General features: G+C 48.3%; 1 protein-coding gene and 1 long non-coding RNA gene across 2 annotated transcripts; one reads left to right on the top strand and one right to left on the bottom strand.

Moving 5' to 3' along the window:
• Window positions 1-2,421: 2,421 nt before the first annotated feature.
• LOC306802346 lies at window positions 2,422-3,453 on the bottom strand. Its single transcript, XR_013774342.1, has 2 exons — window positions 3,293-3,453; window positions 2,422-2,628 (listed from the first exon to the last, which is right to left on the bottom strand). It is a non-coding gene; the product is annotated as an uncharacterized lncRNA (long non-coding RNA).
• Window positions 3,454-3,588: 135 nt separating this feature from the next.
• LOC306802345 (uncharacterized protein) lies at window positions 3,589-16,451 on the top strand. Its single transcript, XM_079306385.1, has 9 exons — window positions 3,589-3,714; window positions 3,930-3,976; window positions 5,082-5,174; window positions 7,583-7,754; window positions 9,013-9,150; window positions 10,222-10,351; window positions 11,147-11,308; window positions 11,746-12,652; window positions 16,380-16,451. Exons 2-7 carry the CDS (start codon window positions 3,944-3,946, stop codon window positions 11,286-11,288), a joined length of 708 nt encoding a protein of 235 aa, XP_079162511.1. The 5' UTR covers window positions 3,589-3,714; window positions 3,930-3,943; the 3' UTR covers window positions 11,289-11,308; window positions 11,746-12,652; window positions 16,380-16,451.
• Window positions 16,452-17,247: the final 796 nt, after the last annotated feature.

The raw sequence follows: 17,247 nt of genomic DNA, 5'->3' as shown, positions 1-17,247 counted from the left end.
GATGTGGTTAAAGGGCTGTTTAAACAACGGCATTAGGGAGCAGATTTAGGCTCTCCAACAATACCCATATGTATTTGCCTTACACAGGTGCATAAATATGCCATGATTTATATCACAGGACACATCACATAGGCAGTGATGAGATTTCAACCATCCTCTGCTGATGGATGATTTTGGGGGGATTATCAGAGACAAACAACTGGTTGTTTTAGCAGGCTACAGCAGAATTGCCCGAAGATTTGGAGCATCAGCTGCCCTTGTCTTCTGCACAGAGGAGTGTCTGTGCAACAGGGAGTTTGGCTTTGAGGACTCAGTTCTGTAAGTGCTTTAGGTGGCTGGAAAAGAGCAACAGGGGCCTCAGATTTAGGCTGAAGGATGCTGCTTGTTTCTGCTCACAAGAAGTCATGAATGCCCCACCAATTTATCAAGCAAGCAGGAGAGAAGGATGAAATAAATAACTCCATAGGAAATGTGCCCACGCTGGACTGCTGCACTGCCATGAAAGTTCATGTTTTTGCACCCAAATGGGTGCCTGACCTCCTGCTGACAGAACAGGCTGTCAACACTCATCCCTTGAAGAAGAGTCCCCTCTCTGCACTTTGTGTCCTGGTGGTGATGACCTGAATGGAGATCCCCAGATTACACCCTGCCTCTTCCACACACTGGGGGTCCTGCTCACCCATCACTTCCCTCTTTCAACATCCTCATGGGGGCAATGAATCTTATTCCTGGCTCAAGGAGCACTTGTCAGGTTGACAGGGAGGTGTGTCCTCCTTGGCCATGTTTTTGTGCATGGAATTGTTAATAGCTGAGATGGTTCCTAGCACAAGGGCAGAACAGACTAGAGAGAACTCTTGTGTTTCACAGGTGGAAAAAGACAGCAAAAATGGTAAGTTAGGGCCAAACTGAGGTGAAATCTCTCTCTGTATCATATCCTATATGCAACTGCAGTCTTACTGAGACTACAGGATCCACTTTCCAGAGGTACATTGGTGCTCTGAGCATGGGGGAATGATCAGCAGGATGCCAGGAAGGATCTGCACAGGATCTCACACAAATCTCATTGTTTTACATTATAGTTGGGATCCTTGACTCTAACTTAAACTCTTCCTATGTGATTTTAAAGGATCTGAGCTCAGTTATCACACATTTGGGCCCACTGGCAAATTTTCCCAAGGTGCTACTCAAACCCATAAATGTCTGCCTTTAACTTTCTGATGCTGGCTGATGTTTACTTTGCTTTTGTGCATGCATGTAGCACAATGTGGAGAGGCCAAAGGCACCAGCACCTTCTGAATACCTTCCTGGATATCTGGAGTTGTCACTGTCCTGAGAAACAGGGGCACTGCCATTCAGTTGAGTGGTTCAAGCTCCTGGTTCTGGGAATCTGAGCCATTGTTTCTCTGGAGTATTGTGAAAATAAACCAATTATTTAAGAGTAATTTCCTCCTGCAGATGTTTGGTCTCTTCAGCACTATCTTCTGTCTCAGGGATGTGTAGACACCTACACAGAGAGCAGCCATGCAGGGCACAGCTTTCTCCATATCTGCATTAACAAATAAATTCTCTTGGAGGCAAAGTGAAGGCTGAGAGTTTGGTTCCTACCCACTTCTAATTGGGATTATGCTGGCAACTATCAGCCCCATCTTTTGATATTTGGGAGGAAGAAATGGGAAACTGAACAGCAATAGTGGGCTGCTCCTGCATAAACTATTCTGGCAAAATGCCTTTTAATTTCATGTGAGCTGTGCCTGCGAGAAGACGGAAGGATCAAGCTATCATCAAGAAAGATTAGGATTTGGAGCCAGGCTTTGAAAATTGTCTCCTATCTCAGTAATGAATCAGACACCTTAGGTTAAATTCAGATCCTACTGAATAAGCATTTTCCTTTTTTGTGTTTACCAGAGCCAGGATTTCATCCCTAACTTCAAATATTCTGAAACACTGCTGTGCCTGCAGCTTGGAGCTGGTTACCAATGTTACATCCTAAAATTGTATCTCATTTATATTATCCTTGGAGGACCTGATTTTGCTTCTCACTATGGGGCTTCCAATGCTGAATTCAAGATGATGTGACTATCCTTTTTTTTACTCTGTTGTGTTACAGAATAGTGATATTTTAAAAGTGATTCTTCTTAATTTTTATTATTTTTGGTAATTCTAGATTGCAGGCTTGGTTTCATCAACATCAGAAATAGGATCCATTTTCTCTACCCTGGAAGGAAGACAGTCTCAAGGGCTTACTGATATTTGTGTGTTTGACTTTAAGGCAGAAGTTTGTTCCTAATTAATTGAATAAGTGCTTTAATCCCTGGCCTGAGGGCTTCCCATAGAGCATTAGCTGTATTAAGAAGGAAATGGAGTGTAATCCCTTTAATATAAGCACAAGAGAACATGAGAGTTTCACATTTCTGGAAATAGTTTCTTTCCTTGTTGCATTATTTATTCTAATATTAATTTGCATAAAATGCAGTGAGGAAAAAAGGCTTCTCCTCTTTCCTGACAGCAGTGCAGAGCTGTCAGCAGCACACAACCCTTGCCAGAGCTTCCTTTGGTTCTAGTTGCACACTGGTAGTAACAATGTGCAGAGAGAAATAACTGGTGGAATTCAGCTCATTCCAATGGTGCCTGTGAGCACAGGTCTGTGACTGGCTCTCCTCCTGGAGCTGAGATCTCTTCTTCCTGCCTCACCACCAGCTTTCACTACTATTTGCATCACTGTAGTGGCAGAGAATCTCATTTCTGAACCAATGGCTGCACCAGGCTCATGTGCAGCTACAGAAATTAGACTCTAAGATGAGATTCAGCTCACCAAACCTGGGTTTCTGGATTTATTTCAGCCTCAACTATGTGCCTGCATTGGTCACATGAATTGTCCTAAATGAGCCAGGAATTCAGGAAGGATGAGTTCAGAGGGAGATATCCTCCTTGTGTACATCCAAAATTAGGCAAGATTAGTTTTTTGGTGGAATGCATCTAAACCTGGTCAAAGGCTGATGATTGTTAAAGACTAAATTCTGCTCTGTGTATCTGGTGTGGTGTTCCTCTCTATTCATGGGTCAGATTACTTCATTTGAGCATCCCCTGCTGCCTTATCAGAGGAAGAGAATGGCAGCATCTGAAGGGGACAGTTCAGTGCCACCCCCTGAGTCCAAGTGGGGATGCCTGCCTGCCCTAATTCTGCAGTGCTCCCCATCCTTCCATGCAGGGAGCTAAGGATGCTGTTTTCCTCTGCTCAGCACACCCACAGAGCAATGTCCTTTTCTCCTCAGTTTCCCCACCTTTTACTCACCTCTTTAAGAGGATTTGGAGGGGGGGAGGTGGGAGAGATCTTCAAGAGCTCACAAAGGGCAGGCTGTGTCCCTCTCCTGGCTGTGTGTCCACAGCATGGCTGGCTGCAGCTGAAAACATGGGTAACAGCACCCCAGCATGATTGTTGGGTGCCTTTGCCTCCAAGAAACACCAAAAACCCCTCAGGCTCCCCTTCTCCACCAAGGCCTCCAGGGTTCTGAAGTTCAGTGGTGTCACAATGGAGTTTTCCCTTAACCCTGGAAACACAGTGACCACACAGGCATTGTTGGATCCCAGCACTGATGTTCCCTGACCCTAGGAGGGGTCACACCTGTTCACCCTCTGGGTGACTTGGGGGTTGCTGATGCTGGGATGTCTCCATCTCATCCTTCCTGTGTTCCAACAGGCTGCATCCCCTGACGTGTCCATCTGTGTACGTTCTGCTTGGGTTTATTTTACTTTGTTGAAGCTGGCTGAAATCAGTCATACTCTGCCAATTTGAGTATTTTAGCCTCATCTGAATACCCTTCCTCCTGCCAGTAGCCAGCTTCAGGTCTCCAGTTCCCTTATCCCTTGAGGTGGTGTGGAGGAGAAGACCTGGGTTGCTGGTTTTTAACTGAGTGATTTTTCTGGTCCAGGTTGCTGGCTCACCATGGAGATAATGAGGGATGCAAAGCCATGGAAGGTGAAGTACACACAGGGCTCTCACCCTCACTGGTGTTTCAGTAGTGGGTTTGGCTGGGTCTGCTGATCTGAGAAGATAATAGGAACTGATGACTGTGGAATTCTTCATCCTGGAAAAAGGCAGACACTGCTCTGGGAAGCCCAGAGGGGGGGAAAAAAGTGAAATGTTAGGGAAAAAAAAGACTGAGAATATAAAATATAAAATATATCCTTGTCCAAGGCACACAAAGCCCTCCCTAATGTGCTGTGTGCTGCTGCAGTGTCTCAAACCACAGGGACATGGCAGTGCAGCTCTGCCAAGCCACCCCTGTGTGGTGGATGTTTGTGCAACTGTGGAGATCACAATAACACCTGCAATCAGAGCTCACCTCCCCCAGCCCTTGCCATGCACTGATGAGTTATCCCATTTAGTGCTTCAGCACAGAAGTAGCTCTGGAGCCAGCCTGAAGGCTCATCTCAGCAGCTTTCCTGGCTCCACCAGTGCTCCTGGGGCATGCTGAGGGACAGAACACACAGATGGTGCTCTCTGCCTAAAATCCTCCCCCTGCCTCCAGGAATTTGCACTGCAGAGATTTCTGGTGTTAGTGCAGGTGTCACTGACTTTATATCCTCTGGCAGAGTTTTCCTCCATAGTTTCTCCAATGGCTTTGCAGAATGAATATTGACATTAGGCAGCTCTTTAAATATGTGATAAGCACATAGCAAATGTTACTGAAATAGAAGATGGAAGCATGTGCTGATTTAACCTGAGTGACACAGGACCTCAGCAACTGATCAAAGTGTTTCGGCAGCTCTGTATTAGTGCTCTGCCTGGGGCCATTTGGGCACTCAGAGGAGGTTTTAGGAAAGCAGGAGGAAGGTGTTTGTTGCAAGAGAAATCCTGGGACAAGAGGAGCCCAAGAAACCATTGCCAAAAGAGTGTAGGACCTTCTCAGCCACCCTGCTTGGGGCTTAATGGAGCAAGGAATCGCCCTGCTGGACTGGCCCAGGTGGCCCAGAGGGGCAGCTCATCTCTCCTGAGCTGCGAGGGAGAATTTTGGGTATGTGTATTTGAAGGATTCCCCCGAGGCTTAGTGGCTCCTGTGTTTGCCTCCTGTCCCTCGCAGCTGCCCCCCGCCCTGGACCATTACAAGAGCACGTATCGGAAGGATTTCGGCTGGCACGAAGATTACCACTCCCCCATCCAGGCGCACGTACCGGTACCGCGCTCTTCTCCTGCCTCCCATCCCATCCCATCCCATCCCATCCCATCCCATCCCATCCCATCCCATCCCATCCCATCCCATCCCATCCCATCCCATCCCATCCCATCCCATCCCATCCCATCCCATCCCATCCCATCCCATCCCATCCCATCCCATCCCATCACATCCCATCCCATCCCATCCCATCCCATCCCATCCCATCCCATCCCATCCCATCCCATCCCATCCCATCCCATCCCATCCCATCACATCCCATCACATCCCCATCCCCATCCCCATCCCCACCCAGCTCCCCTGGCCCCCTGGGGACGGGGATGGGGCACAGGGGTGGGTTCTGCTGCCCTGCCTGGTCGCCACCAGCAGCTCCCAGCTCGCCCGGACGCCCCCAGCTTGTGCCCCCATCCCTCCTGCTGCAAGCCCCGTGAGGCTGCTGGTGGGGAGCGATGCTAATTACGCTCATTAAGTCAGGGCACTAACAAGTGCTTGCTGAAGCCGTGCCCGAGCCTTGGCCCCCGCTGGCTCGCCGAGGGGCTGGTGGGCGATCAGGATCGGACCCATCCCGGGACTGCGTTCGGGATGGAGATGGCTCCGTGCCCTGACACGGGCTTGGGAAGACTTCTGTGGGGAAGCTGGGGTTGTTGGTTTTTTTTCTTTTCTTTTTTTTTTTTTTTTCCTAATCTCCTTGCAGTGCGAGCGACCCCCTGAGCTATTTAATCTGATTTGCCTCGCTCCGCCTGCCCTGGTTTAATTGCTTGTGGCAGCGCGGTGGGGACAGCTGCGGTTTGCGCTGGGCCACTGCGGAGAGGTGGAGGGGGCATGTTCGGAGTGCCTGGGGCTCGCTCGCTCACGGGAGAGGGGAAAAGCTGGGGCCGGGGAGGAAAAGGGGAGAGCAACAACAGAGAAATGATTGTGTGAGGGTGCCAGGCAGAGCAGAGGGGCTGCCTGGAGACAGCGCTGCCATCCCCGCACGGATGAAGAGAGAGGCATCCTCTCCTCTCCTCTCCTCTCCTCTCCTCTCCTCTCCTCTCCTCTCCTCTCCTCTCCTCTCCTCTCCTCTCCTCTCCTCTCCTCTCCTCTCCTCTCCTCTCCTCTCCTCTCCTCTCCTCTCCTCTCCTCTCCTCTCCTCTCCTCTCCTCTCCTCTCCTCTCCTCTCCTCTCCTCTCCTCTCCTCTCCTCTCCTCTCCTCTCCTCTCCTCTCCTCAGAGCTCCTGCTCTGCTTTCCTGCTGTTCTCCAGGGCTTCCCAGGCAGCCCCAGCCTTAGGTGGCTGCTCTGCTTCCAGGAGCCTGGCTGGCAGGGCAGGGTTTAACCCCTGCCTGCTGGAGAACAGTTTCTGAGCAGTGCATCTCAGTTTCTTTTTCTTTTGTCCTTTTCCTTTATTTATATAATTTAAATTTTACTTTTGGAAGGCTGCACGCTTCCTGTGGGGATGCTGGTGTAGCTTGGGGGATAGGAAGGAAGGAAGCTGTGTCTGATTCTCTTGGGCTGCAGCTCCCTTTGGCTCTTTATTAATTCCCAAAGCCTGCCAAAGAAAGCTGTCCCACTGGGTAGAGTGGTGATGAGGTACTCAGGAGGCCCAGGTTTCCCTCTTGGCCTTGATAGGATTTGCTCTTGTTTAAGAGGGCAAGCCAACTGTGATGTTTTCATCTATGAAATTTTGGGCACTAACCCACTCCCAAGGGGAAGAGGAACTCCTTGGGTTAAGGAGGGTTAAGAAAGAAAGCACTGGCTGGCAAACCATCACCACCAGGGTCTCCTGGAAGCTCTTGTCCCTCTCAGATGCCTCAGGGGAAGCTCTGATCATCCTCAGAGGGGGAAGCCCCCAGACACTGGAAATTCCTGTAGTTCTGCAGCCTCCACCAGCCTTGCTGTCAGCCTGGCAAAGGAAAAATGTTAGGGGGTTGCCCTGGGAGCCCTGGAATTTGAGGGACAAACAGAAACTTAGAGATCCAAACCAACAGCAGACAAACCAAGAGGATGGTCCTTGCTGGCCCAGCAGTCTGGAGGAGCTCCCAGCAGGAGAATCCCTTTCTGAGGCCCTAAAAAGCATCTGGAGCTGCAGTGTGCAGCTGGAGGGGCTGGGGGCAGCAGTCACAGCAGAATCCTCTTTCCCTGGCATGAACCCTGGAGCCATTCCCTCTCCCACTGTTTGGCCACAGCTCCCTCCCTCCCCCTGCCCACCCAGGGCCCTGCAGAGTCCCAGGCTGTGAGAGGGCAGACAGAGGAAGCTGTGATGGTTCCTGTGCTTCAGTAACAGCCAGAGAGCTGCTCTGTGGCTGCTGCATCCCCAGGGATGCTGACCCCAGCCAAGCCCAGGCTTTGCTGTGGGTGGCTGTTTGATGATGCTTTAGCAGCTGCCCTCCCCAACTGCAGCCTCTCCATTCACAGGGGCTTTTTTCTGCAGAAACCTTCGTACCCTCCTGTGGCACAGCTGCCCAGGTGCTACCTGCCAGGGCTCTGGCCCTCTGGCCTGCCACGGAGACGGGCAGGGAAACTGGAGATCCTGGCTGAGCCAATGCACGACCTGTCCTGCTGCCCGCCCCTGCCAGCTGCTGCTCTGACACCTGAAACTGAGGGTAACCCCTGATGCTGGCCCTGCTGGGGCTGGGGCTGTCTGCAGGAGGCTTTGCCAGCCCAGCCCCTGCTCTGTGCTGGCTGGACACACGTGGATGGCAGCAGCCTGATGGTGCTGGGCTGAGCCTGGAGAGGGCTCACACATGGTCACAGCACTGTCACCACGAATATGCAGCTCCCAGGCCAGCTCAGACCACAGGTGGAGGGAGCTGGGGTCTTAGAAACATCTTGGTGCATGAAGAGCCACTTCTAGCAAGGGTTTTATCTTCACAGCTCTTGGGATAGAGGGAGATGCAGACAGCCCCATGTTGCAGAAGTGCAGGGAGGGAAAAGGGCTCTGGTTGGGTGTGAGGGGTTTGGGTGGTTCAAATGCCTTCTGCTAAGGGTACCTGACTGACAACGAATGCAGCAAGGGGGATGGCAGCCAGCCCTCAGCCACACCATTTAACATCTGCCTGCATGGATTAAGATGCTCATGGAAGTCAGGAACACAAAAGGATTGCTCACCAAATATCACTTAGCCATGCTCAACCATCCTAAAGCAATGGGGATTTTTCTCTGAGCTGCTGCTTGAGAGTGAGGAGGGTGCCATTGCTCAGCAGTGCTCCAGAAGCAAACAGCAAACATGGCCAGGGATGTCCTCTCTGTTCCCTGAGCTGATCTCTCCCAGGGTGGGATGACTGTGTCTGGATCCTTTCATGATCAGAGGGGAACAGAGACACAGCCTTCTCCTGTAGCTTAATGCCACCTGACAACGAGGTGGAGTAAGCCCTGGCAGGGTTTGTCCCTCCCCTCAATAGAAGGAGACTCTGGACAAGCAGCTCAGACAGACGTGTCTCCATGTGGACTCCACTTACATCTGAGGGTTGCAAAAATCACCTTGTCAAGCTCATCTGAAACAGCCTTATGCTAATGACAAAAGTCCTGTGGGATTTTCCCTTCCTGCTCTGCCCCTGTGTATCCCAGCAGTGCAGTTTTTCTCCTCACACACAGACCTGCTGCAGAGGGTCTCCTTTTGGCACTGCAGGGCAATGTGGAGACAGCAGGCTCCTTCCACCTGCTTTGCACCAACATAAATCCTTCCCCTGCTTGTGTCATGGACCACCAAAGCTGATACACCTCAGCAAAGCTCTGCTGAAGTGACTGGGTCTGCCCTGAAATTTGCCAGCTGGCACTCCAGCTTATCCAAAGGATAGGATTTGGGTGAGTAATTGATGGTGATTCCTGACTAATTCACCTTCTTCTCCTCCCATGTCTCAGGGGTGTTGTCACTGAGGGAACTGCCAACTTCAGACTTGCTCACCTACCAGCAGTATGCTCAGGATTTGTACCATGAAAGGTTGTACAATGCTGAACAAAACAAGGACCACAACCTGAGATCATCTGTTTTAATTCAAGGTCAGTGAATGGAAGCAGTGGCAGCTGCCCCATGAGAATGACTGGAGGCTTTCAGCCTGGTTTTGTTTTTAATATAATTCCAGAAGAAACTGAGGAGGAGGGAGTGAATGTGAGTGACACAGGAAGGGTCCACACATCCCCTGTAACCATCTGCCCATCAGTGGGGAGAAGCAGGGCAGAGAAAAACAGTTATCATCTAGAAGAGGCTGGAGTGTTGTAAATGGTGTTTCTTTCAACCCAATTTCCAGACAGCTCATTCCATGGACTACTGCTCTGCTTGATGTGGTTTCCCTAGAAATAATGTCATAAGACAGGAGCTGCTGCTGAGTGCCATTAACAGCCTGACAAGGCCATGCATGTGAGACACCTGTAGCCTCAGCCTCAGTGAAAACAACTGAAATACTCTACCAGTTACTCATTACAGGAATGTGTCATGTTTTTAAAATACCCAGAAAATCTATCTACAATGGGCAGCTCTATTTTGTGTGTCCTCCCTTCATGTTTATCCCCAGTTAGATCTGCTTGATCAGAAGGACACACACCAAGCTGTTACACACAGATAAGACATCTCTGGGGAGTCAGATGGGAGATGGTACCTCTTCAAACCAGCTCCCACAGGGATTTTTGGGGAAGATATTACAGCAGATGTGATGGTCTTCAATTAGGGGTTAAGTGAGCCATGAATCTCTTCCTTGGTTTAGTCTCTGTTGAGTGGCAGGATGGAAAAGAAAACCAACAGTATGGGAAAACTTACACCAGGTGACAAGTGAGTATCCAGACTGGAAGATCACAAGATATAATTCCCAGGTCTGCTTTGTGTGGCTTCCCTCACACAGGCTATGGAAAATAAGGGCTGAATAATCTCATCTGAGTGACCTTATCTACACCAGGGAAGCAATTCCTGCATTTTGCCTTGGTTAATCCCTTCATCGTGGTAACTCCCACAGGAGTGCTGGAGGCACAAACAGCTGGTGGAGCTCAGGGGAAGGGGAACACTCAGACTGTGCAATATAGGAGACAGAGATAAAAAAAACAAAAAATCTTTCAATTATTTGGACCCTCTTTCACTAGACTCCCCTGACCTTGAGTGGAAAAGTGTCTACAAACAAGATTACCAGCGCCAGAAAAGAATCCCCAGTGGGCTCTACACGGAGGAGATAAGGCCTTCTCCTGTTTTCCCTGAGGAAAACCGCTTCAATGAGTAAGGGAGAAGTGGGATGGGGAGGAGAGGGTGGCTGCTGGGAGTGGGGCACAGGGTAGGACTGGGTCAGGGAGGCTTTGGAGCTGCTTGGAACTGGAAGGTGTTTCTCAAGTGTATTTCTCCTTGTCCATGTTATGCAATGAGCCCAAAGAGATTCCCTTGGGGACAAATTCACTCCCAAAGTCTGATCAGCTTTTTTTCTTGAAAAGTTTTGCAGTGGGGTTGATAGGAGTGGGGAAACAGCTTCTGGACAGCCTCATCCCTGTGGAAAGAGGATCCCCATGGGGCTGGGGCAGGAGGCATGTCTCATCATTCCATGCCCAGGCTTCCCCTGGGAAAGGGCTCTCTCCAATCAAACAGGGCAGGGGCTGTTTGCAACGTGACTCATCTGCACACTATGAACCAAACAGGCATAAACTGCTCCTGAGCCCTCATTTCTCTCTGGATAGGTGATTCCTCCCCGCTGCCTCATGGCCCCCACCTTCCCCTAACACACATATTTCAGCTCTGCATTGCAGATTTTAATCTGTGATCCTGGAGTTATGTGTGGGATGGAGACTGTGCCTGTGTAATGGTTGGTCCAGGTGGGGGATCAATCCTGATGGCAGCATCTGCTGTGTTCCTGATGGAGACAGGCTGCTCCCCCTGTGCCCCATCCCATCTGAACGTGCTTTTGTTTGCTCTGTGCAGATTCCTGGCTGGGTGGCTGAGCTCTGCAGAAGGGGAAGCAGGTCCTGGTGCATGGAGCACAGGGTGGAGGTGCTCTCCTCATCCCCTTCTCTGTGCTCTGTGCAGGAGCCGCTGGGTTACTGAGTATGCAGACAGCTACAGCATGTTCCTGAAGAGACTGGACTGGTCCTCCCCCATCTCTGGCCAGTGGCTGCCCTTTGGGAAGGATGCACGATGGACACCACGCTGGAGAGAGTCTGCTCACTGAATGCTGCTGAAATGGCTGTGGTGAGCACCAGGATCATCCTTTTTGGGAGATGGGATTTCAGGGAAAAAGTATAAACAGTTGTGGGCTGGTACAAACTACCATGAGACCTGAGAGTTTGGCTGCTGGAATGAATAGAAGCATTTGTCCCAGCTCAGGGCAGGAGGGTTGGGCAGGACCTTCACAGGTCCCTTCCAACCAAAACCATTCTATGATTTTGTGATTTCTGGGCTCCTAGAAAGGGATTTTCCAACCAGATCTAATTAGGAAAATATTTTTTACTGTGAGGATGGTCAGACACTGTCTGGAGACTGGCAGGGTGGGGGAGTGGCATGGGGATGTTCACTGTGTGACAATGCTGGGTCTGAGGAGCCTCATCTGGGCTCCAGGTCACCCACATTACTCCACATTTTTCTGATTTCTTTTAGGATATGTCACCTATGTTGTTCTATGATTACAGCTCTTAGGCCCTCCAAGCTGCCTGTTTGATATTGTTCATCTGAGACAATAAAGCCTTGGGAATCTCATCTCTACCAAACTCAGCATTTTGTCTGTCTGATGTGAAATGTTTGGCAAAGACCTCTTTAAGTGCAAATTATGATTAAAATCTCCCAGGAGATTTTGGGGGAACAGTGGAGATTACAGAGCTAAAATCACTGGGGCATTTACATACTCTAAGGAAAACTTAATGATAAAACTGTGACCCTCAGCAAGAAGTAGAGTGTGTTAAACAGCATTGTTGGTGTTAATTTACTCTCTAAAACCTGGTGCACTTACAGGGAGGGAAATATCCATGTGATCCAGGGCAGCTGAGTACCAGCCTTGCTGAGCTCCTTCCCCTCCTTTACATTTAATAACTTGCTCCAGGTTTTCAATTTCAGCTAATGCAGGGTAAATGGGAATTGAGTTTTCTGTTTCTGGAAGGATCAAGGCTGGTCCCAGCCTGAAGATGGCAATGGAGAGCTGCTGAATCCAGACCTGGAAAGGGCTGATAGTCCTTCTCCTGTGGCTTTTGTGATCTGAATGGGTCTTCTAAATTGTTGCCAAAATTATCCCAGAGTAGGTGGTGTAGAGAAACCTCTCCCTGAGTCCTAAAAGGTATTCCTTTCAAAGGATGTCCTTGCAGCATTGAGGGATAAGCAAAACATCTTCAACAGTTAAATATCAAAAATGAGAACAAATAACTTATTTTACAGTGATATCAGCTATCCCCAGACCTGTTGCTGACAGCAGCATGCTGGTCCCTGCCCCAAGGAGTTCATCACCTGAGCTCTGCAGCATTTAGCAGAATGATGTCTGGCAGGGCCAAGCTCCAAGAGGATGATACAGGGAATTAGGATGGGCCAGTGTCTCTCAAAGCTGCTCTGGTGTGGGGCATTGCTGACCACAGCTCATGCAACATTTGGGATTCCCACTGTAGCTGAATGTAGGAGACTAGTGGAAATTTTGGAGGGCAGAAACAGTGACACCACTTTTAACTTAAAAAATAGGGAAAAATACATCAGAGAGGAGACAGAGTTTGACTTCTTTGAGGAAAACAAGACCATGAGAATTGAGATGTTCTCAAGAGAAATGTGTGTTTTTTCACCACTTAAAATTAACCCTGTGACATTACTGATAATTTTCTCTTATGGAAAAAGCATAATTTCCCTATCTCCCCATGCTGGAGTTGGGCTCCCCAAACTGATTTCCTCATTGCTCTGCTGTGTCTTGGTGTCTAGGTGAGTTCTCAGAGCACATATACAAGGTAATATCACTAGGAAAAAGCACATTGCTAAATTCTAATCACAACCACAGTGGAAAAACATGCCTGGATAAGAATCTTGGATTTGTGCTACACCCTGTCAGGACCACTAATGAGGGTATTCAATCAGGCAGATGGGTGCTGGGTTTGCTAAAGGGATCCTTAAGTTTGTGCCAGGGAAAAGGAAGGGAGCTGCTGGTGTTGGGGATAAATGTCTTTACTGTTTTTTCTGGCAGCATCCTTGCTCAGGTACTTCCCAGATTTGGAGACCAGGCTTAGAGATGCAGCTTTTGAAACCTGCACTCACAGTTCAGCCCCCACCCAGGATCCAGCCTGCTGCATCCCCACCTCCTGTCCTTTTTCTTCCCAAATTTTCCTTTCAAACCTTTGTTTCTCTATTCCTCATTGCCCCTTCCAAATACAGGTCTGTGTGTCGTGTCAGGGACTACTGTTAGTGCTTTTTCCCCTTCCCAACCCCCTGGGAATTGAAATTGTGATGGTCCCAAGGCAGTTCAAACACACCAAAAGACTCTCACACCTCCCCAGGAGTCACTGCTGCATGCAGGGGACATTCAGACTGTGTGCAAATATATCCAGATGGCACAAGGGAGCAGACACAGAATCAGGTTTTCAATTTTCATTTTCATATTGTGTCCAACAATCCTCTGGCTTTTCAGTGGATAGATCCTGTTCATGTGAGTGACACACTGAAGAGCACTGGGGTCAAAAAGAGGTGAGAATCTCTAGATAATACTGGCTTTACCTCAACACCATCCATTTCCAGTCCTTTTTCTGCAACACCAAGATGACACCAGCCATGAGCTCAACAGGGTTCAAAAAGGGATGCAAACGGGTTTTACTGTAGTAGCAAAGTCCAAGAGAAAATCCCTGAAACAGCACAGAGAAACAAGGCTGGCATGAGTCAGGGAGTGGCTGGTAGAGATCAGGAGATGTTTTCCAGGATCCTAATGGCTCTTTATTGCTGTGGTGGAGCCATGGGCATGTTTCTCCAGAGTATTTGGTGCTTCCCTGTCCAGAACAGAGGAACATCCCTGGATGGAGGCTGCTCTGATCTGGTGGGAATTCACTGGAGCCATGGGAAGGACAGTCAGAAACATGTTCCCCCTCAGGACACTCCATTGGTCCCATCACAAGAAGTACAACCCAGTGAATGTAAAATTTGCAGCTTTCCTCCGCAGCATACAACTTCAGAAAAAACAGGTTTTTAGTAAGGCTGAAGTGATGCTTTTTGCCTTAGTGCCACCTCCTGGGTAGAAGGAGAAATTCTCATTCTGGAGGTGGAACACTTGGTCTGAGCTCCTTTGGCTGTTCAGTCATTAGAATCCTGATTCTAATCAGGATCCCACTCTCTGCCCAGTCCTGCTAAAAGGAATTTTCTTCCTTGGGATTCATAATGGAGATGTCTGTTGAGGGAAAAGGGTGCTCTGGGTTCATCTTGAATTTTGAAATAGCTTTTTCCATCTTTAATTTTGTCTTTTCTCTTTCCCACCATGGAAGCACTGACTGAACTCTAAATTTGCTTCATGCATTTTTATGCAAAAACTAATACAAAATTAACATGGGTTAATCCATTGATGACTTTTTTCTAATTTGAGTCTTTCCAGAACTCTCCACAAATTATCTCATTGTACATCAGAGTTGCAAAACATCCTCATTGAATGGCTAGATGAATTTCACAGTGCTGAAAGACAGGCTAAAATATGTCTGTGGTCATTCTGGCCACCACTACAGAGCATCTGCTTCACCAAGGAATGACTGAGCCCTCAAATGTGTTTGATGCTGCCTGCACCTTGCATGGGAACAGGCAGAAATCCCACAGCAGCTTCCTTGGAAGAGCATGCTTGGGAAGAACTGGTGATTTGTGTTGTAACAGGCACAAATTTTCGGAGGTGTTTTTACAGATGTAATTAGAGGATTAATTTAGCCCAGCAGAACAAAATATTGGTGGTTGGGGTTTCAGTGGTATGATGTGACATTTATAAAAGAGAAGCAACTGCAGTAAATGCTTGTACACCTTCTCTGCTCTGCAAACAGCTCTGCTAAATAATGCCACCACATTTTTGGAGGCTGCAGGGACATTCAAGGGCTGGTCCTCAGCCCCATCACTGAGCAATCAACTTGTTTTGGACAAAACTCTTCCCATGGCCACCACCCAACTCACAATTGTGCAATAAATCATTTAGCATATGCTTAATGCTAACAGAGCAAGAGTTAATGAAGCAAATCCACCATCTGCTGCAGCCAGGTCATCCCTGCCCTTGGCTCAACCACCAACCTGAGCAGGAATTATAAGCAAAGAACTTGCCAATTAACATGTTTTGCCAAACTGATTTTTATCAAGGGATTGTGGTCAAACAGCTCTTTTTGAGAGGTATAGTTCCAATGGCACTTTCTTGGGCAAATGGTGGAGTTCAAAAGAGATGGAGGCAAACAGTGAGAAGTAGGAAAGGTTTATTGTGATGGCTTGGCGGTCCAGAACAAAAACAAGTGCCAGCCACTCCTCCCAATTTCCCTAGAATCAGATTTTTGCTTTCCAACCAGACTCAGCTGGCCTCATGCCTGTTTCCATGCTGTTTCTGTGGCAGCTCAGGTGCTGTTAGTGTTACAGTCAGCTGGGCTTGAAGGTGGGACATAACCTTCATAAAAGTTCATAAACATTAAAAAGTTCTTCACTGCCTTTATTGGACCTTGCTTAGGTGAAGAGGATTTCTTTGGTTTGTTTAAAGAGTTACATGAATCATCCAAGAGAAAATGAAAGGAGGTGTATTGCTGAGATGTGATGACTCCATTGATGGTGTACAGGTCCATCTGATGCTGCTGTAAGATAAAAGTGAGTTTGCAGCTATAAATGATTGCTCTATAAATGACTACATGATAATGACAGGTCCTCTGCATGCACCTGCCTGGCCTTTGCTCAGCTCAGAGGTGGGTTCCAAGTGCTTTGCCTCAGATCTCCTCCTGGAAGGAAACAGCTGTAGGACTGAGGGAATGGCCTGGAGCTGTGCCAGGGCAGGTTCAGCTTGGATATCAGGAAAAGGTTCTTCCCCCAGAGGGTGTCTGGCACTGCCCAGGCTCCCCAGGGCAGTGTCACAGCACAGGGACAGAGCTCCAGGAGGGTTTGGACAATGCTCTGGGACAGGCTGGGACTCTGGGGATGGGGCAGGGCCAGGAGCTGGGCTGGATGATCCTTGTGGGTCCCTTCTAACTCATTCTGTGATTCTGTGATCAGCTTAAAAGCTGCTCAATGGATTTGTCTCCATCAAATATAAACCATGCTGGTAAAACTGTTAGAATTTTCCACTGATACTACTTTATTTCTAAATTACAAGCAACATATTCTGTAATACATTTTGATTTTGCCCATATTTTTCAGTTCTCCTTTCATGAGTTCAAAACAAAATGTTTTTGACCCAGGGTCATGCTGACCCAACATGTCTTACTTTCCTCTTCATCTCCTTGATCACTGGACCTTAAAAAAACCCTGTCTTTTGGATGGCCTGAGCCTTTCCTTTATCTTGCAGGTCATTCTTGGTGCAGTGGACACATCTCAGGTGTTCTGGATCGTGTGGCCTCTGTTGACCTGAACATTGCTACTTTCCCTGTGAACGGTGTTGGTATCCAACCCCCTTAGGAGGAGCCACTCTTACATCAAATTAAACCTATATAAAAAAAATTTCCTTAAAAAAAAATTGTTAATGGATCATGCAGTAATACTTGCAAATAGAGTTCTCATCCTTCCATGGCCAGCTGGAAACACCCAGCTGTATGTGTTGCTCAGCAAGAAAATGATAATGCCAGAGAAATATGAAAAATAAGTAAGTTTTATTTCTCTATGGGATGGATACCAAGGGAAAATATTCTCATGGGTGATGTTTGATGGCTCCCAGGTGGGTTGCTGATAATGAGACAATTAATTAATCAGGTCAGCAGGGCAAACAGTCCCATCAGGAAGCTCCTGCTCTAATCAACATGTGAGGGTCTTCCAGCCCCTGCCCACTGCTCCTGCTTTCCACCACTGTCCACACTGTGAGATGTCACTGTATTTATCCAAGGAATGTTCATGTGAAAGACATAAATAATCACAAAAAATGAAAACAAGCACTTCAGTGTTTTATTTCAATTAAACTGCCTCATAAGCAGTCTGTGATTGATGGGACACCTTTACAACCACCTCTATCCTCTTCAGTTCAGCTGTCA

Source organism: Erithacus rubecula, assembly GCF_903797595.1.
Source record: "Erithacus rubecula genome assembly, chromosome: 5".
Classification (NCBI taxonomy): domain Eukaryota; kingdom Metazoa; phylum Chordata; class Aves; order Passeriformes; family Muscicapidae; genus Erithacus; species Erithacus rubecula.
This window is presented reverse-complemented; position numbering and strand designations above follow the sequence as displayed.